Raw genomic sequence first — 22,240 nt, 5'->3', positions numbered from 1 at the left:
ACAGTTAATGCATTTAAACTGCAAACAGTTTGTAATAGCTACACAATTTAGGTATAAAAACAATACACAAAGGGAAAAAAACATATGAATAATTAAATTTAATTTTATGAATAATTTTCATCTAAGATTTCTCATTTACTTTAATCTGTATATAATCAATTAAGTATAAAAAAATATGCAATTTGTAATTACATGTAATTTTTTCAAAATTTTAATGCAAATAGAACACTAGTTAATTTAATTGCATGTTCTTTATGTAACTAACCTTATTAGTTTTTAAAAACTTAATAACTGAAAATCAAAATAAGTCTTATTTGGTTTGAAAATTACTAATATATTTATTTTAATGTATCATATATTTTGCATTAACATGAAGATTTTGTAATTAAAGTACCCCCTCAAAATTTTATGCTGGATTATTTTATGGTTTCAAATAGTCCCTCAACAAAGCTTACATTTTGGTACTGAAAAGAGTGATTTTTAGATTTTCAACAATTTCTCTTCCATTTTTACCCTTTTTGAAACATTTTAGGATATTTCTCTTTTGAAAATTTCCCAAAGCTTATTTAAGAAGACTGGTACTTAAAATAATAATTAAATCTGAGTTTTCATTCTTATCCAAAATGTGCGAATTATGCAACCAGAAGACAATATTTTGGTCTTGATTTTCCTTTATTATTAATTCTATTTATTTGTTTTAAAAATTATTTAAAGGATGTACAAAATGTTTGAGTTTTAGGGGCTATATTTCCCCTATTTATTTTGACATCAATAATAATAATAATAATAGATGATTAGGATTACACAAATCACTATTTTGCTTTCAATTTTCAGTATTGATAGATTTTATTTATCCTCAGTGCTATTAAAAATGCCATTCATGAAATAACATTTTTTTTTTTTTTTTTGTAAAAAACATTTAATTCCTTGCACAATAGAATATTACGGATATAACTCGTATCTTAATAATTAATAAAATTCAATAAGAAGACAAAATCTTATTGTTGCTTCCATTCAATTTTGTGAGCAACAGACATCTTTGTAAAGTAGTTCCATCCAAATACTTTATTTGAAAGATATCCAAACTATTAGAATGACGTAAAAGATTGATGATGGTATTGAAAACAAATAGGTAAAATGATAAAACTAGCATTATGTTAGAACAAAACTAAAGCAGGAATAAAATAATACAAAATTGCGGAAAAGACCAAAATATACATAGCAGATATTTGATATTTCAAATGCTAAAAAGAAAGCAACTCTCCTATAGAGGATTTACAATTTATTGTAGTTTAAACTATAAAACAATGCAAAATGTTTGTAAAAAACAACAGAACAATAAATAAATTAGATATTTTTTATACCTCAAATTATGCATTTAAAAAAAGAAATTGGCAATTTTCATCTTTTTTTCACTGTTATTTTTTGTAAACTCATAAAACAACCTGTTCTTAAGGATTATAGCCTCACTGTTTCGGAAGAAAATATAACAATTAAGGGAATAAATCTACAAGTCTGTGAAACTAAGTTTTAATCTTTAATCACCTGCTTAACTCATATTGAGCCTGTAGTATTTTACAAGATACCTTAGTTGAGATGATTTTCATGCTTTATATTCATAAAAACAAATTTTAAGTACCTGGACGCCGATTTTCTGATGACTATGTCGAGAAGTTTGCTTAATTAGTTGGCAAAAAAGTTCGTTTTGAAGTTCTGGATATATAAGACATTGCAGTAATGAATTTTGTGCCAAAGCAACATGGTACTCTATCCCAGAAGTATCCAGTGGAACAGAAATAAACAACTGAATAGACTGAAAAAAAACATGGTCTTATTAAGTCATAATCCTTAATTAGTAGCAAAGATGTTGATTAGATGTTGTTAAAAACTATTTAAAATATTAAACGTGTTGAAAAAGATAAAGAAAATCATAAGGCATCTCACACAAGAAATAATTTGAACACTTATCTCTTTGGGCTTTAAGAGACTAAATGGCATTATTTTAACTTGCAAAAAACTATTTAACTTTAAACGCAAGCCTTCATTTTCAAAATGCATGCGATAACAAACTTATATCATACTTTAATTAATCATGTCCGTTCAATGAATCAAAATGACCAACCACAGGACAAAATGAACAGTAGTACATGAATCTCTCACTTTGGCCACATAAATGAGTACAGAACTTATTTTATAAATAAAAGAACTAATTGGAAAAACGTTACAAGAAACCTCATTACCATTACTGCAGTATCATGTTCTGTATGTAAAGGGAAGGGCAGCATTTTCCAAGAAAAGGAAGCAAACTACCAGAATGGGTTTTCTCCGAAGCTGATAGCTGTTCAGAAAAATTTTAATATATGCTTCGCAGAAAAGGATAAAAGGCAGTCTTTTCCCTCAAAAACTATATAATGATATACTATGCAAATCATATAAATTTACTGCAAACCATAAAAAAAAGGGGTAGGAGTCTACAAACACATCGCTTTTCAATTATTTCATAAACACAAATCTCACTGAAGCATTTATTTTCACCCAGTTCTTTCACTAGAATGCAATGAATAGCAAAATTACTACAGCTTGCTTTCATTTGAAAATAAATAAATATATTTTTCAATAATACTCCCCGACCTAGCCACAGGCCATGCTAGAAACTTGATGCGGCCGCCGAAGAGCAACCCCACCTAGCACGAAAGAACAAACTACACTTGATAACATTGGACTCTTGCAAACAATAAAGAACCCTCTAGAGAAAATGCACATTGGTACAGAAAAGAATAGAAAAAGAAAAAAAAAAAAAAAAAACATTACATTTTATATTACGTATTAAGTTATGAAACATTAAAAACGCATAAAATACAATAAATGAGTGTTAACTTTTTACATTAGGAGAGAGATAAATACAAAATATTTGACAAAATGTACCTAATAGAAGATTTAATGTCTGGAATTTTTATGAGTTCTTCAACTTCAAGCGACACCGAATTTCTTGGTCAGCTGAGCCCGTGTTCTCGCCATATTGCACAGGATTTGATCACGTGATTTACAGATCCTTCTTCGGTGCCACACTGACAAGTCGAACTTTGGTCAAAGAAACGACTTTGATGCACAGAAAATACACATACTTGGTGTATGCTTGGTTAAGATAAAAATCACCCTCACTTCGGTTAACCGACACGTTTTTAAAATGTTGATAGATTGTTCGCCCAATGATGGAATTATTCCAACTCTCCTGCCAGTTCATAATTATTAGTTTTTTCAGTCTCATTTCTGAGTTGGATTTTGGATTCATAGAAAGATATTTCTCGGGTTTCTAAGTTTAAAGCTTCTTAGGTTAGTGTGTCAGCTTTTTCATTTCCACTATACCTCTGATGAGCTCTGATCCAGATTATTTCAACACCAAGTTCAGCGGCTTTTTCTTTTATACCTAATATTATTATTATAATTTTGTTTCACCAACGGAATCTAGGGCCATTAAAGCAGATCTTGAATCAGAAATTATCTCTGCCCATTTTATATTGCGTTGAGAGACAAACTCGAGAGCATTTCTGATTGTCACCACTTCTGCCATAAACATAGTTGCATTGACATTCAATGCAACTATTAAAAAAGTATTTTCTAGATTCTTTTTCTTGTTCATTTTCGTACCATACAAATGCACAAGCCACTTCCCCCCTCCCATTTTTGATCCATCTGTATATATACTAATTATTACCTTTAGTTATAACATCCAATAGTAGCTCCACGCAATTTTTTTGACTTTCCATGATGGAAGATACTTCAAAATCAAAGTTGCGCCTATTGTCTGAATATTCTACATTCCTTGCTCCTCTAATTAACCACCCTTTCTGTTTTAATAATTACATCGACAGGAGGACAACTACTGAGAATTTGAAGTGCGTCTGAGCATGCTGTGCTATAGGCTTTAGTTATTTTTCAATTTCATCTCATATTTTAGCACTTAAACCTCACCATAAGGAGAATAATGTATCTTTTTTTGTAGACATAATAAAGATATAATTAAATAGCTCCTCAATCTTAAATCTTAATTTGAAAAGGAAACAATGAAAAAAAAATATTAATTCCATTGGCGAAGAATTTAAAAAGCTTTTTAAATATTTTTGTCAAGATTATTTAGCTCATACATGTAATCATAATTGGCAGATGCGCGTTCGAAAAGAAGAACCTTTTGAAAATTTAATTGAGATTCCTTTCACCACAGGAATCGTAATTTGTACAAGAGAGAAGCGATGATAATACGATGCCTCTTTACATCGCGGTAATAGCAGAAGAAACAGAAATGTTTAATGTCAATTACTATTAGATTTTGATAGGGATTTCTTTACAACATGATTTAGACAAGGGAAAGGTGTGTGAAAGTGTTTGGGATTTTTTATCTTTTATCGGAGCATGAGAAAATGCATAAATCATCAATTTTCTAGAACGTGTGTTAAAAATAATTAATTAAAAAATGGGAATTAGATCAGGAAATAAAAGATAATTTTAGAATAAAGTTAATATAAGATAAATTAAGATAAAAATTAGGAAATTAATTAGGATTCAAATTAGATTTAAAAATATCATTAGATACATATAAAACATTTTGAAAATATAGATTCAAAAATTCAATAGTTTTAGAAATTACGCTACAACGCTAGCCATATTAAAAAATACCTTAATATATAATCCTTTTTCAATAACATATACATTTCTTTAGATATCAATGTCTGAATGAAACTCACTTTGAACATTTTCACTGCTTCCAGCTGAAGCTGTTCAGATGGCAAGGTAGTTAAAGGTTGAGAGATAGGATCTTTTGAGTAAAGAAGGAGAGGATGTTTCCAAACAACACAGCCTAAAAAGCAAAACATTATATATAATATTCAATATTATCAGAAATACAATTATGATAACAAAAAAGTATATGAAATGAAACAGAATATCTTACTTTCCTCTCCATTAACCTCCATTAATTTTGCAATTAACTGCTCATATTGCGTTCCAGCCAAATTATCTCCAGATGACACAACAGTTAAATGATACAACCAAGAATCCTAAAAGATATATTAAAAACAATTAAAAGAAAAATGGAACAAGCTATATGAAATGTAATTATATAAATCTTACCATACAAATTTTCAGTTCAATAATGATATAAATTTTAATGCATAGTAAAAAAAAACAACCCTGCAAACTTAATAGTTTCAAATATGCATGCTTAAAAACAATATCTAATGACACTGCTCTACAAGTTTTAAGGATCCCAAATGTTTTCTCTTCTCTATTATCTAGTCAAATAGCAACTTCTGTTTCAGGATAATGTTACCTCATTAATTCAACTCAGAAGTCCGTAAAATATTTAAGATGTTTAAGAATTCCAAGCAATTTTGGTATCAAATTAATAACATCTATGAATGACTGATCTTTGTCTTATAAGATAAAAGTACAATAATTTGTTGCGCAAATGTTGTATGAAAATGATAGTTAAGAGGTTATAAAAAAAGAAAAATTATTTAATTGAACATAGTATTTTATAATGCAGTCCAAAATTTTTAGGAAAGCGAAAACACATCTACGAAGAGTACATTAAATTTTTAAGAAAGTAAGATGTGCCTGAGATTTGAGATCGTTGAAGAAATAAGGTACAGAAATGAGAGATAGTATAAGTTATAAAAAGAAATAATGAATGATGCTAAAGAATTACTGCTGTCCTTATTAACTCAAATACTTGTTCAGTAAAATTAAAGATTCTATGCATTACATATGAGGTAATATTATAATAATAAAATTAATAATAGGATTTAATACTGGGAAATGTTTACATATATCTTTCACATAAAAGTAATCCTAATTATAAGTAAAATAATTAGCATATACTTAAAAATCTGAAATCAAGTAACTGAACTTTTGTATGAAATTTGTCAATTTCAGAACCAAATTTGCATAAGTATCTATATCAAAAAAGTAATAATTAATTTAAAATGTTCAAGGAAAAGATTCCATCTCAAATTTTTTATAACATTTACTTGCTATTCTCAAAACTGTAAAATACTCATAGTTTGAAATTATAGAGAAAAAAAAACTATCCAAAATAATAACTTTTAGATATAGAAAAATGGTTACGTTAATCTTAGTAGAAATCGTAAAAGATTCTATTACTATTTTAAAGTGCTTTTCATAAACGGCGAAAAAAACATTAGCCTAAAATTCTAGATATATCATAGTTTAAAAAAATAATAATAACAATGGGATCTTTAATTGAGAATAAAAGACAAGAAAAAAAACCCTTCACTAACTTTATACTTAAAAAAATTGAAAACATTTTTTGAATTTATTCAAATCAATCGATAATGCAACTGTTCAAACATACAACTGAAATATTAAGAGTAATGCACAAAAAGGTTGCCTTTTACCATTTCCTGTTTGCTGTCCATCAATAAATATGTTGGTCCTTGATGATTAGGAAAAATTCCAACAGTATATTCAGATTTGGTAACTTTATTATGATCATTTTCTTCTTCATCACTATCAGAAACATGAAGTACCTCTTCCACTCTAGCATCACGCATATTAATTTGACCAAGTGGATTCTAGAAACAAAGAAATATAATTATAACTTTAAAAGAACAACAAGTTTAATAATTCTTATTGTATATTCTTAAAATTAAACATTAAATAATCAGTAAATCTCAATTTATATATGGTATAATTAATATTTCCTCAACAAAAAACACAAGGTATTGAAATCTCGTTTTTATCTTTCCATCCCTCTTACCAGGTTGCTGAATGTTTCTGAATGGAATGCATATGTTACTGGCAAAGTATAAAATGCTGTCATTCTTTAGAATACTTCGGCTTTAGGGTTTTTAGGCAAAAAAGGAAATATACGAATTATATATTTTCCTTAGACACCACATAGTAATATCTAGGCATTCTATAAAAGGATAATTGCTATTTTGGCGAAGTATGAAAAAAATAATCATGATAAAGATATTATTTAAAAGACATTCATTCAGCAAAAATGTAAATGTTGTTTTGAAAAAATAATGGAACTTTTACACCAACAAAGTAAATAATTTTATTTTGAAGCGCACTTTGTTTTATTTCTTATTAGATGCCTTTAGTTACCAATCGGTTCATTAGGTTTAAAGAAATATTTTACGTAATTTAGTCTTAATAGATTCTTCAGCAAAACACTTTTAAATTTCAAATTTTGATAGGTATATAACTCATACTTTAATAGAAGTCCTACACAATTATGTTTATTGTACTATACATAACTTTAATTTTCTATCATCTGCTTTAAAAGTTAAACTTTAATTTGTGGCTGAAGTGATTAAACTTCAATCAATATTAAAAACCTTTTTACTAATACAAAATATGTTTTTTAAAAATATGAGAAAAGAGAATCGTTCAGCATTGAAGTCTTATATGCTCTACAGAACATTTTTTGTAATTTATGCAATTCCTCAAAGTATCATTCAATAAAATTTCTCTGATTTATCATAATATTCAGTTTATTTTCAAAAGAATTTAAATGACATAGATAATAATATTTATTTCGTTTCAATCAATAAATGCAGTTCTGAAACAATTCTGAATTTTAAACAATCTTTTTATCCTATGTATGATATTCAATAAAATATTCTTGACACTCAAACTTTTTAATCAAAATTCGTTTCAATTTTCTGCTACCAAATCTGATTGAGTTATATAGCTTTGTACATTATTATTTTCAACAATTTTCAAAATCAACAATTTTTCAATACTTTAAGCCAATTAACCTTGGATAAACTCCAGGCTCCGATAGGTATATTTTCTTCGAAGCAGTGAATGAATGGTTTAACTTTTTTTTCCTTTTAGGTAGTGATATTTAGATTTTTATAATTCACAACAGTTTTTGTCGCAAAAAGAGTGAAACTTTTTGATATTACTGTCTAAAAAATATTTTATTAAATAAAACTCACAGGACCGCCGATCTATATCTAAATTTATAATTCTGTAATTCATCAGAAGATTTATTAATTCAAACTATATAAAAGTATTATTTACTTCATTAAGACAAATTTTCTTATTACGTGTCTATTACCAACGGTTTAGAAATTAGCTATTGGACCCATTAAAGAGGATATCCAGCATATATTCAGTTATGTTTGCCTTAAATAACACATAACTCTTGAATTAATAATACAGTTTTTTAAAAGGTCAGAAAATTTTCCTTTCACTTATTTTTTAGAAATTATCATTTTTCATACTCATTTCAGGAAAACACGTTTAGAAATTAAACTTTTTTAGGTTTAGCTTGCAGTAAGAGTTAATTAATCTTTTAATTTGAACTTTGTTAAGGTGATGAGAACAGATTAATAAAAGCTATTTTTTTTCCCCCCATGCATTGGTATTGCGCTCGTTCAAGTTAAATTTTATTTTCATTTTGTGTAAAAATATAGAGTTAGAAAATATGCTTAAAGTATTTTTTTTAACATTAATTAAAAATTGAAAAAAAAAAAAAAAATTCATACAGCAAAAAAATAGATACCATTGAAAACATAATTTTTTGAATTTTAAGATGTTGCAAAAATTATTTTTGTAATACTTTCGAATGCTATGGCTGAAAAACGTCAAAATTTCGCTTAATTTTTAATAAATTAAATGGTAATTAAAATTTCCAAATTCTCGCTCCGAGGTGCACATTCCCATCCTTCAAATTATATACAGGGTTGTCCCACAAGATATGCAATGTCTAATATTTACAAATTCGGATAGAAGACGTCAAGACGAGTATTTTGATGTATAACCCCGAATATAGCATCATAGTCTAATTACACGAAGAACGTTAATTACGAATCCGACAGCTTGTATTCCATACGACGATTGCACAGCATGGAAGCTTCCATAGTTGAATATGAAAATTTGTGGCAACCAATCTGAGGGAAAGCAAGTTTGCAAGTGAATATGCAAATTCCCGCCACGGCATATAAGGCTATAAGGTTTGATGAGAATGGATCGCGCGTTACTCGCTTGGAAATTACTGTGTACTGTATGTAATCATTGTGGTTTTGAAATGAGTAAATATTAGATTCAGCATCGGGTGTTCATGGTGATGACTTATCATGAATTGCAATCACCAGCGGCTGTGGTGAAAAAATTCGGCAATCACCATAACATAACCGGCATAATGATTAAAAAAAAGTACGAAAGATTTATTAATTATTTAAAAGTTACTAGGATACTCTGAAGAATTTACTAGGATAATTATTCCCCAAGATGCTAGAATTATGCCACAGTACGAAATAAAATAAATATTAAATTATAAATTCTACGTTCATCGGCGCGGACCAGTATGAATTTCAGATTGATTGAAGCCGATAAAGGAAGAAATTATCACATTACTTTGACTATATTGTATAATGTATTACAGTACATTCTGACGCCAAGTAAAAGTTCACGTACAGAAAGAGGATTTTTACCTTGATTTGATTTCGAAGAGATTTTTTTTATTCCCCCTTTAAAAATTCAAGAATGTTTAGTTTCTTAAAATAATTTAAAACTGGATTTGACTTTCTACATCACAAAAATATTATACAGTTAGTAACAGCATACTGCTTAATATGAAATAGAACTCCTTAAGTGATGTTCAGTTATCATAATCTACCTGCATTTTTTAAAGTTTTGTTAATTCAGCGGATCAGGCGTCGATCATTCAACATAAAAATCTCTGATTCGAAACTCAAAGTAAATCGCAAGTGTTATGATACGAGATTGCGTTAGAACTATAGGAGTTGCAGATAGAACCATAGAGACTTACTTGCTCTATATGTATAATTAAAACATTAATATTTTTTTCCTTTACTCTAATAGAAATTTCAGATTTTCAGAATTGTGCAAATGCATATTTTTTCAATGCACTATAATATTATATAACCGTATACAATTCAGTTAAACTTTATTCAATACTATATGATGTTATATAGCATTACATAACACTGCTCAATATCAGGAAAATATTTTTGCACCATATTATAAATTTCTTAAATATTACACTGTTTCGATATCGTAGAAATATTACATAGCACTGCTTGAAGAAATTTTATATCATTATACAATATTATGTGTTATTTCAAAAAGTCTCATTCATACTGACAACTCCAACTGATTCCAATAACTTCAATTGATGTTCCCAAGATTTCTGTATCTATGAGAAGTGTTTGTCGTTTTCGACAATGTATGCCGATCGCTTTGTTTCCAAAATGTACCAGTGCAATGCAGACATATCAATTTTTAGCATTTCTGTGTTTTTTCATAAATTCCTCCGCTTTACACATTGACATTCTTGTGAAAATCACCTTGGGACATAGCAATTACTTACTCTAACGTTTGACAATCTGAGCTACAACTATATATTGTATAATAATTTGTTCTAATCTAGGATGCGCTTCATCATCTTTAAAATTTGTACCAAGGGTTTTGAAAAACCTTGTATATTTGAGAGAAAAAATACATAATATTTAAAAATTGCTTCAATAAGCAGAAAAGAAAAAGCTTTGATTGCTTTAAGTCAGGGGTGTGCATACTTTTATAGATTAAATCAAAAATAAAAGAAAAAAATTAAAAGGCCAGGATAATTTATAAACACAAAACACAATAAAAACGAAATAAATATGACGATTTTTTTTTCAAACACTAATGAGATAACGGAAGTTGAGAATGCATTTTAAAAAGTTCCTCGTAATTTCGTTCGAACTGAGACGAATTGATTATAATACTAATAATAATTACGACAGTATTGCCATTCAAATCTAGGGAAAAAAATTCCCTGTGTTTTCCCTGTACGTATATTCGAGATACGAGGAAATGCGCAAATAGCACTCACTCATTTGCTATTTATATTGGAATATGGTTTTAAGGAATGAAAATGGCAAGGAAAGGCAGCAACAATTTGAATATGCTATTATTTCGAATAATATTAAATAAGGTTTATATTTACACACAGAAATTTTTTTATCTTTATTTGTTATTTAAAAATCACCGAGACAAAATTTATATATTAATAGGAGGAATATTTTACCTCATACGCTCTTTAATTTTAAGTCACACAAATTTAAGGACTCGGGGGAAATAAAACACAAAATATTTTTGTTATCATGATACTAATCATTTAATGATTACTTAACAAAAAACAATATAAAGCAAGATTTTTTTTGTTTGTTTGTTTATTCCTTTTTGCCATTTCAAGTATTCGGGCATCAATTTCTGCAGATCTTTCACCCATCAGTTTCATGGAGCTAATGGACCTAATCGGTTAAAAATAAAGTGCAACATTTCTGTATGGCCTAACGTACATTTTTTAGCTATTTCACTTTCATTGAATATATGAGAAAATATTTCCAATATATCTTTGTAAAAAATTAAAGATCGAATTTGACGCAACAAGTTTTAATGCCCATAAAAATTCAGCTTTAAATGATTGTTCTTGAATTAAAAAGTTCGAAATCAACTTTTTTTCAGAAACTAAATCTGACGTTTTCAGATTTTACGTGTCATTCCTTTTAGATACTTAAGCCCAGCCTCAATGATGACTCTTTTGAACTGGCACAATTTCTTGTATGTTTTTATTTTTTATTTTTGGCATGATCAGTAAATATCTTATTTCTCATATTACTTAGGCTAATTATCTTCTTACAAAGCGAGCAGTACGCAACAAATGGATTTTGTAGACCTTCTCGAAACAATTCAGCAAAATCAGGGTTGATTTTTGAATTCGCATTAAATATGGATTTTAAGCAAGTCATTGTTAAAAAGAAAAATAAAGTTTTGTTTTAAATTCTCTAATTTACTTTGAAGAAGTTCACTGTTTTTCAAATAATAAACAAACATTCAATAAACTCAAATATGATTTACTAAAAACGACAGATTGAATGTTGCTAATCCCGCCCGAGAAATGATTCTATTCTTTTCCGCAGTTCCCCGGAAATCTCATGGAAAAAGAGCAATAGTCTCGCAAACAGAAACTGCAATGATCTGTACAGAAAAAAAGGGGGGAGAGGGAAGGGGTGAGTTTCCGCATTACACAATCGCGAATGGTAATGTTTCGTTTTTGGAAGCTATGACTACCATTTTTTATTCTTGTCATCTTTAGAGACCGCCATTTTTTGGATAGGAAAAAAATAACTAAGAAACTTAAAATTCCCAGTATTTTCCCTGTTATTATGAAAAATTTCCCTGTATTTTTCCGGTTTTTCCTATGCTGCCGGTGGCATGGCGACCTTATAAGAGGAATGTTTTTTAAGTAAGTACTGTTTTGAAATAAAAAATACACAATAGTAATTTTTATCAATTTCATTTTTACATGACAACCCTGTAATTTGATATATTTTTCAATATAATTTCCATCTTTATTAAGGCATTCATCGTATTGTACATCTTCATATAAAGCTGCCGCTTGATCTGATAACCACAACAATTAGGTCGTTTTGAGGTTATCATCATCGTTGCAGAGCTGACACCAAGAATCCTTTTTAAAAGCAGAAACAAGTGGTAGCACTATGCGCTAGATAGGGATGGTAATGGAGAGTAGTCAAGTTGTTTGATGTGGTGATATCTTGGGTACGATTACCCACAAGTGAACGGTCATTGTCATGATGTAAAACAATCCCCTTATTCAGCATGTCACGACTTTTGTTTTGAATTACACTACTCAGTGTAGTCAGAATCTCAGTTTTTATTTTGACAACAAGAGGCAAAAAATCCACAGCATCACGCTTTTCTTATCTTAAAACACAATACATATGAATCTTCGGGTGAAATTGTTCATTTGATCTTCACGTCCTTCGGTGGTATTGAATGGCGCCATTTCTTCGATTGTTGTCTCGGGCCAACCATGTTTCATCACTTCTCACAAGTGCACCTCAGTCAAGATTTTCGGAATACAACTTACAATAATTTAAATGTTCTGTCACCATTCTCTAAAGAGCCCTTCTTGGAACTTGAGGACACTCATTAGATAAAGATAAAATCGTAATGCCTCTGTTCTCACTAACTTCTCCCTCAACTCGTTAATAATGGCAGAATGTCGCAAGCTTCGTTCTTCATCGTGTAATCATCTTTAAATGTTCTAATCTATATTCTTATCGTCCCTTCGCTCATGTTTTCTACACACACCTCATTAATCAGTCGATGAATTTTAGCTGCTTTCACATCTTCTGCATTCAGAAATCAAATGACAAAGCGTATTTCATAGTCGGCGTGATTTCCAATTGACTAAGATATGATACTTTCCATAACGCCATAGCGCTGCTACTCAACGTTCATGCCTTAAACATTGCAGCGGTCGAAATTTAAAACAGAACTTACTTATAAAGGAAGTATGAATAAAAAAAGCATTTTATTTTGATTCATGACTGGTTTGATAGAAACTCTTTGTAGGTTATCGCTGCTTTATTGTCTCTATCGCTGCTTTAAATATAGTGGAATTTCGTATAACACGCTCCCATATACAGTAAATTCATCTGTACAAGGCGACAACTTTTCTTTTTTTTTCATTAGCTCTCATAGAACAGATTAAACAGACCCGTATTAAGGGTAAGATATATTTATTTGCACAATCTTCGATTATTTGTTTAGAAAATCAAATGTACACATGAATCTATTATTTATATAAGTGGGATCGACACATCAGAACGACACTTGTGGAATGAAAGTAGCGCCCTTTATCCCTTCCTTATATGTGGAAATATAAGATTATGATACTTTCGAGAGACATTCAAGCTATTGGGAGCTAGATGGGCTGAAGACATGGAAACGTTTCTTTTTCAGCGGATTTCGTCTATCTACACGTCAGATGGATAGCCCAATATCAACTATATATTCTATCATCCTCTAGAAGCCGACATTTCATTTATATACATCATCTATATATAGTTATATGAATTATTTATTTTATTTTAATTAACCAGCTCTTTAATTATGCTCCCACAAAAGTGCAGATACGGATCCGGATGGAGATATGAATGATAAAGATATGGATAGCGATATGAATATTTTCTGTGGTCTGTTTGAAAAATGGTGTAATACGTCCGGAGTATTAGGGATTGCCACTGAACATATAGTGATCTTTGTTTCATTCCTCACTGATGGAACTTTTAAAAGTTGATAGCATTTAATAGAAATAAAAGAAAACACAGAGGTGCAGTAGTTAAATATGCATTCTATTCATCCGTAGAAACCGATTCATATAGTCATATCAAATAATTACATTTCTTATTAATTGAGTTTTTACCTATGTTCCTACAAATATATAATGAAGCCGATAGTTTAAAAAAAAAATAACATTTCACTAGGAGTATGTGCATTTTCAAATTAGAGACATGCCCAATTGTCTTAATAAAGCATGTTCCATAAATAATGTCTTCCTAATGCGCGAAACATATTCATTGCGTTGAATTGCCATTCATTGTTTTTTTTTAGAAAATTTTACTAATTACATTACCATTAATTTTGTAAAGCAGCTAAAATAGTAAAATCACTTAGAAAACTATTTCAGCATCACCTTGAAGTATAATACATAAACGTTTCTGTACGAATTGAGTTCATCACTGCTAGGGGCTACTAAATGAAAACATTTTGATCGTCCTCCCCCAAAACTTTTATGCTTTTATATACAATAAATATTTAATCATTATGAATGAGTATTTGAAGATATTTTTCCCCCATAAGGTAATTGATACAAATTATCAAATAGCTCCAGAAGCATTTCTAAATTACAGGAAATATTATACTTGATAATATATGAGAATATTGGTATACTTCATGCTTTAAAGCTGTTCGATAGAGATGAAAAAATTCAAACAACAATCTACCACTGTTTGCAAATATACTTATAATTCATAAATTCTCCAAAATAGAGAAAATTTTACAATTACTTCTTTCAACTTCAATCATTATGAACAAAAATAGTTAAGAAACTCACCCTGGTTTCAAATAATTCATCAAATTTTCCCCCCAAAAATATTTTAAATCTAATTTTGTTTTTATTAACAATTAACTAGGATTTCATGTTCTAACTCATAATTCGATTTTAATGTCTCCGACATTTTCTTGATTCAAAAAGGAAACACGAAAGATAAAATTAAAGCCCTCATAGTAGTTTATAAGATTAATATAGTAACTTTTAAAGACATGAAAAAGAAAAGATTTAAAGACAATTCCCTATGAAATCAAATAATATATTATTTTAAACAGAAAGTATACTTACACAGTCATTTGGTGTTTTGAAGTACAAAAACATTCTGCCGATTAACACACACCAGCAACGACGTGAATGGCCATGTTTCACCTAAAAAGAAAATGGAAAGTACATTTAATATTTGGAGTTTAAGGCAGGAACAATATATTTAATGAGTAGACACTGAATTAACTAAATGAAGAAATCAATTTTATTTTCAAAGAAAATTGCAGAAACTAAATTGAAGTAATTCATCGTTACTGTTATCAACATGCAATCACAGGACACACAAACATTAACTGACGATGGGGGGAAAAAAAATAAAAAGCTCTCATACATGAATTTATATACTTTACACAGCTCTTACATGTTTTCCCTTTATCATTTAACAAAATCTAAATTAAAAAAAATGTTAAGTCCTTTATCGGCATAAAATCAGCCACTTAAAAAAAAGAAAAAGAGAGAGAGAGAGAGAGAGAAAAAATGAAAACTGATTTACCTTCGTTAACCAGCCTTCGGCAGCAGGTTTATCATCCTTTGTTAAGAGTAATTTTGTTGCATTTCGGCGCAATACATTCTGAAGAACTAAAATAAAATTAAAGAAAATTAACAATAAAAATCTAAAGGAAATTCTTATATTAAAATTTTTATTGCCTAGTAAAATAGATGAATTGTAATTCAATAAAATAGCGAAAAATAAAAAGCAAATATTACATTTATATAGATCATTATAAACAGATTTTCAAATCAACAATACCTTTAATCCACTCTTCCATCATGCTAATAGAGTCTGCAGTCAAGTAGTAAGTTCTTTTACCAGTAGAAATCTGTAGATAATTAATATTACATTTGAAAAATGTGGCAAAATATTTGTGTGTTTTAGTCTATCTTAATTACAGAAAACACTTGATTTTACAGATTATATCTCGATGAATGGATGTCAGTAAAATAAGATTTCAGTATAATATTTTCATGAACAATATTTAGAATAAAATATTCAACATGAAATTCTTTTGCAAGTTAAATGTAATTTATGATAGTATCAAATCGCTGCAACAACAATTTCTACTACAACAAAAAACTTCTCACAACTACAATTTTACTCATGTGGAAAAGTTTGTTTGAACAGATTTTTCCTCAAAAATACATTTACTATATTAATTAAATTCCTTACGTAAATCCAAGGTTAATTCGGCGATTTATGGTACATAATTCTTAATACAATAAGGATTTTCTCAACTAACCTCAAACGTTGCAGCCCCTTCTGCACGGTTCACTCTGCAAACATTGTCTAAAACAATCTGTCCCTGTGGTTTTCTATTAACATCAGTCTGCAGAAAAAAGAAAAGTTGAAGCATTCATAGATGTTATTTCTCATAAAAGAAAAACGCAATGGGTTTTTATCATAACATTTTTCATAACTGAGAAACTGAGTACAAGAGAGTAATAATTTGAAAAATTGCAAAATAATTAAAAACATGTTGAAAATCTATCAATCTATACTTTTATAAATCAAAGTAGACATAGTTACAGAATTAACAAAAACGTAAATAACTAGCGAATGAAATAATTACACATATATATTACCTGAGATTTATAATAGCTAAGCATTCCATTTTTGAGAACAAACCATCTTCTTCTCCAAGTTTTAAATTTTCCTCCCAGTTTTGTAAGGTAGCCACTTTTCTCAAGAACTTCCTATTGAATCCAAAATCAGAATTATTCTCTTAGTATAAATTCAAGAAACAAACGAAAACGGAATGAATCAACTTGTTTCAATTCGAAATGAACAACACACTGAAAAAGTGATTTAATGTAATACATTCTAATTAGTAATGGAAATTTAGAAATTACATCAAATCAAGATTAATAATATTATATTTTTCAGTAAAACAATAAATATAAAAAAAATTATTAGAAGTCATATGCAAACAAGATTCAACAATAAACAGGTGTAAAAAATCAAATTTGGCGTAACATGAAATATGGCACTCGAAATGTTTTACCTGGTTGCTCTTATTTTCAATAGCTGTTTAAATTAAATTATTGAATGAACAGTTACCAATTTCTCTTCAGATAATCTTGTTTTAATATGACTATCTTTCAAAAGAAGTTCAGCTTCAATAAAATTCAGTATTTCAAGAGCTTTAAATGAGTAGTATGTGCTAATCAATAACTGCTGGTACAAGGATAACAGTTTTGATACACAATTTAGTTCGTTTAGATTATATTTTGAACAAATTTCTTTACCTTCTTCTGAGTATCTTCCGAATACAGTATTCTTCGAATAAAAGTTGGAGTATTTGTAACACTTGAATGATTATCTGTCGAATTAATGCTAATAACATCCACGGAAACTGCATCTGGTGGCACAGCATAGTCATCAGACAAAACAGATTCATTTGACATTTCTAAAAGAAGGAGAAAAAAGCATTTTCTAGATGATATTTTGAAAACACAGTTATCATTTAGAAATCACAAAGCAAACAAAATATTTATAAAACACCGCATAGTGTTTGTAGAGCTCAAACACACTGAAGATGCAAGTTTAAGAATGAAACAAAAATATGAATATATTTAATTTTTTAATATCAGAATTTAAATTTATTATGAGATATTACATAATAAGACATTTTGAAAAATTTACTCTAATGTAACAAACAAAATGTTTTCAAACATTAACTATTTCTATGCATGTAATATACTTTAGATATTTAAACTATAAGAAAGAAATGATACTTTACTTTTAATATGCTTTAACATAAAATCAATATTTTTGAGGTCAACTCTTTTCTTTCTGAGGCGAAATGCTTCAACTTGTTAAAAGTTTTGTACCAAATTTTATAGCAAGAAATTGCATGTGTTATGAATTTAAATGCTCATAAAAACAACAAATCTGATATAATAGAAATATTTTCCAACTTTGCAAAATATGTAGCAATCAAAGAAATCAATTCAAAGAAAAAAAATAATCTTACCTCTACGGACAATCTTCATAGGAGAAGCAGAAGAACCATGACATTTTGATAAAGCAGAAGGTGAATTATAAGGAGGGGGAGTGGGATTGGAAGATATTCTGTGATTAAGAAATAATTTTTTGTCTGTGGGACTACTATCATGAGCACCTGCACCAAGCGATGCTGAAGATTCTGTGTCTCCACTAGTAGTTTGAGATGACGTTGTGGTCATGGTTACTCTTGCATCTTCATTGTCAGAAGAATCAGATGAGTCTCCAGTGAAAGGTACAGATCTGATCTGAGAAGCTCTCTATGAAAAGTAAATTATAAAATAAGTTTCAAAACTGTGAATTCTATTTTAAAAAATATGATGCAATCAGATGAAAATTTAATGAAAATATGAAGCATTCTATAAAAGTTCTAAATAGTATTTAACTAGTACAGGCACAGAAAAAAGTCAAATATATATTATCCAACAATTTTTTTTTTGTTCCTTATATAGAATTAACGAATGAAGCTTTATGAAAGATATTATGAATAAATTAAAATGACTTAATTCCATACATTATTCAATACTTATCTTCTGTATTCAACATTTATCTTTAATTAGATAATTTTTAATAACATCTTATAGCAAAACAAAAAATATATATAAGGTCAGTCAAGATAACTGGAAACGAATTTTACAGACATAAGCATTTTCTTCGATTTGAAAAAATCATATGAGATGGAAAATAGACTTATGATTTATGTGAGTGCATAACTGTGTTCTGGAGGGCTCATTAAACAATGTTTTTTCCTGATTTATTTATTAACCATTCTCAGCTACAACTTTTTATATTTACCCGGATATTGTGGGATAATTGGGAACATCTGTTTCAACATCTGATTACAATGATGAATTGATTTGAAGAAGATATATTTGAAATGATGTGAAACTGCTACTTTAATGCCCGAGAAATTATTTTACCGTCCGAATATCTAAAAATTCTTTTTAATAAAAATATATTCCATTTCATGAAATATCACACATAAACTATTATAATTATTTAATACCTTTAATTTGGAGTGATTTATAATTATTCTATTCCAATTCTGTCGGTAAAAGTACCTTTATAAAAACAAAAATAACAGCATTCTGAAATGTGAGAAGGAAATATCTAAGACTTAAAATACCCTTTAAAATAGTGAGGACTAAGAATTCAATCTAGTAGTAGAAAGTAAAACATTCAGTCCTCTATTCAACTAATTTTTCTCTGAAACTTCTGCTCCTTCAAATTCTATTGCCTTTTTAAGCAATAGAATTTTATGGAATACCTTTGTCCAGTTCTTGGAAATTACAAACTATTATTAATTATCAAAAAAATTTTGCTTCGGTAAAATTGGTAATTTTCAAATGTGTCACTTTCTGTTGATTACAATCAACCTCTCGGACTTAAAATAATGGGTCTTCATTCTGATACTTTCAATATAATCAATTAAAATATACATATTTGTAGAAAAATATAACGAAATGACTCGAGATTGCTTTCTCTATTTCTACAGCATACATTTCTTATTAAAGAGAATCAAAATCATCAAATTTCTTCCTCAGCATCAAGTATTTTTTTTTTTTTTTTCATACTTGACATCACACAACATCAATCAATATTAACAGTCAATTTTCAGACGTGAAAAGTAACATGTAGATTACATAGCAGTGTAATAAATTATTCCAAATACATGAAAATGTTGTTTATTGCATTGAGTGCATGTTTCTCATTACTCCATGATAAAAATTTTCAGGGGTAATTGAGAACTCCATCCCTTTTCACGCGAGAAAATTCGAAAACCAAAATTGAATTTTACTCGCAAATGTCATGTCTAATATCCGATATATATATGATATTTTAAACTGTAATTTCAATTTAATTAATTTCCAAGGTTTTATCTTAATTTAGCCCATAGTAACTTCATTCTAAAATATTCTCTTATTTCGTGATCCAATTCCACTTTCTCTATTTAATTCAAGAGAAGCTTTGTAAAATTTCTGAATCGGCTAAAATCCTAACTTTCCCACACTCCGCGTGAAGGGCTAGAAAAATGTCCAATAAACACATTCTCTTTTAAAAAATCCGTGTCTTTCCCCTGCCTTGTCGACGTGTGTAGCAAAAATCCCTACCGAAATCTTAATAATATATTAGCACTCTAAAGAAATATTTTCCCTGTCAAAATCTCAGGTTATAAAAGACCAGAGATAAAATGTTCAAAGGGATTTTTTCCTCATTTCTTTCGGTGTTGTGTGTGTTGCTCATCGTTCCTGCTTGTAAATAATGCGTGCTTCTCCAAAATGAAATAAAACGACGTCACCAAATCGAAAGTCTCTTCACTGTCTTCAAAACTGCATTCTGCTTCACATAAAATAATGCTTTTATTATATATATGTAATGATATTTTAAACTTTTAATTTCAATTTAATTAATTTCCAAGATTTTATCTTAATTTAGCTCATAGTAACTTCATTCTAAAACTATTCCCTTATTTCGCGATCCAATTCCACTTTATCTACTTCATTAATTCAAGAGAAGCTTTATAAAATTGCTTAGTCAGCTAAACGCCGATATTTTCACACGCTCGGCGTGAAGGGGTAAAAATGTCCAGTAAGCACATTCTTTCTTAAAAGATCCCTGTGTTTCCCTTACATGTGATTGACATGTGTCAGAAATCCTTATCACAATCTCATAGTACATTAGCACTGTAAAGAAATATTTTCCCTATCAAAATCATAGGTTCTATAAGACCAGGGATAAAATGTCCAAGAGCTTTTTTCCTCATTCCTTTCTGTGTCGTTCTGTGTGCTCGTCGCTTGTACATATGCTTGCTTCTTCAAAATGAAATAAAACGACGTTACAAAATTAAAAGTATCTTCACTGTCTTCAAACTGCATCATGCTTCACAACAAATAATATTACATATTATATATATATATATATATATATATATATATATATATATATATATATATATATATATATATATATATATATATATATATATATATATATAACTTAGCAATTTATGCATATTACAGATGTAGAGAGGAGTAATCACGCTTAAGAAAGTTTTGATTTCATTTTTCTCTCACTCGTTTGTAACTAAAATACACAAGAGTAGAAAGGACGAGCGGGAAAGCATTACTTTCCTTCCTCGAGAAAGTATTAATTAAGGCATATGCTTTCCAAGGCGCTATGACTTTGCCAATGTGTACTGTAGATACCATTCCCACTTACCTTTCCTGACCCTATTTGATTACAATTTTTATTAATCAAATGAGAAAGCAATGAGTTTCCTTTGTTAAAAAAATCCTTCAGTGCCAGATAAAAAAAAGCTAAATAAATATAAAGTTTTTTATTAACCTAAACTATTTTATGAAAGATAAAACATTAACAAGGATTTATCCACGATTTACGATCAATTTCTCTTTCAATTAATGGGTTGTAAGTCGAATTTATATTTTGCAACACCATTTTCATTCAAAACAATTATAAACTCAATCCATGTACATATAATTCCCGTTCTTAATATGAAAAAATACAAATATGTGTTCTATTGAACGTATTGTAAATAAAAATATTGCTTGAAATGTTTCATTTTAAAATTAAATTTATTTATTTTTTGGGCTAAATATGGATAACCGCAGTTTGAAGAGACGATTAGTTTCAAAAATATTTCTTCTTTTAATAGTACATTGAAAATAATGGGAATTCATTTAATTCAATAATACGATTTAAAATTCATTCAATAAAAATAATTCAATTCAATTTAAAATTCATTTAATAATAAAAAATAAAAAAAACGAATCTCTCGTAACCAATAAATACAATTTAAAGTTATTAAAAGGTTAGTATTTTTATTTCAAATTAAAGTTTTCGGGTAAAAGCAAAATATACGAACATTTAATTTTCTTTCATTTTACGAGAAAATAAAAAGTACTTTTGTATTATTCATCACAACTCTAATAGATTCAAATATTTATTACTTTTTAAAAATCATAACGGCCGAATTAAATAAAATACAATATAAG

At 28.6% G+C, this 22,240-nt stretch overlaps 1 protein-coding gene across 4 annotated transcripts in view; it reads right to left on the bottom strand.

Annotated features, from left to right (window-relative positions):
• Positions 1–22,240, bottom strand: part of LOC129958231 (uncharacterized protein CG43867-like) — a 189,074-nt gene that overhangs the window by 25,160 nt on the left and 141,674 nt on the right. For all 4 annotated transcript variants that reach the window (XM_056070521.1, XM_056070522.1, XM_056070524.1 and 1 more), the window contains 11 exons: positions 18,199–18,487; positions 17,471–17,631; positions 16,808–16,918; positions 16,465–16,551; positions 15,978–16,047; positions 15,720–15,805; positions 15,251–15,331; positions 6,414–6,590; positions 4,949–5,054; positions 4,743–4,855; positions 1,640–1,813 (listed from right to left, as the gene is read on the bottom strand). In XM_056070521.1, coding sequence (XP_055926496.1) covers positions 1,640–1,813; positions 4,743–4,855; positions 4,949–5,054; positions 6,414–6,590; positions 15,251–15,331; positions 15,720–15,805; positions 15,978–16,047; positions 16,465–16,551; positions 16,808–16,918; positions 17,471–17,631; positions 18,199–18,487 — 1,455 coding nt within the window. The remainder of the gene's footprint in view (positions 1–1,639; positions 1,814–4,742; positions 4,856–4,948; positions 5,055–6,413; positions 6,591–15,250; positions 15,332–15,719; positions 15,806–15,977; positions 16,048–16,464; positions 16,552–16,807; positions 16,919–17,470; positions 17,632–18,198; positions 18,488–22,240) is intronic.

The sequence above is a fragment of the Argiope bruennichi genome, chromosome X1, assembly GCF_947563725.1.
Source record: "Argiope bruennichi chromosome X1, qqArgBrue1.1, whole genome shotgun sequence".
Classification (NCBI taxonomy): Eukaryota; Metazoa; Arthropoda; class Arachnida; order Araneae; family Araneidae; genus Argiope; species Argiope bruennichi.
The sequence above is the reverse complement of the archived record's forward strand: the minus strand, read 5'-3'. Positions and strand labels throughout refer to the sequence as shown.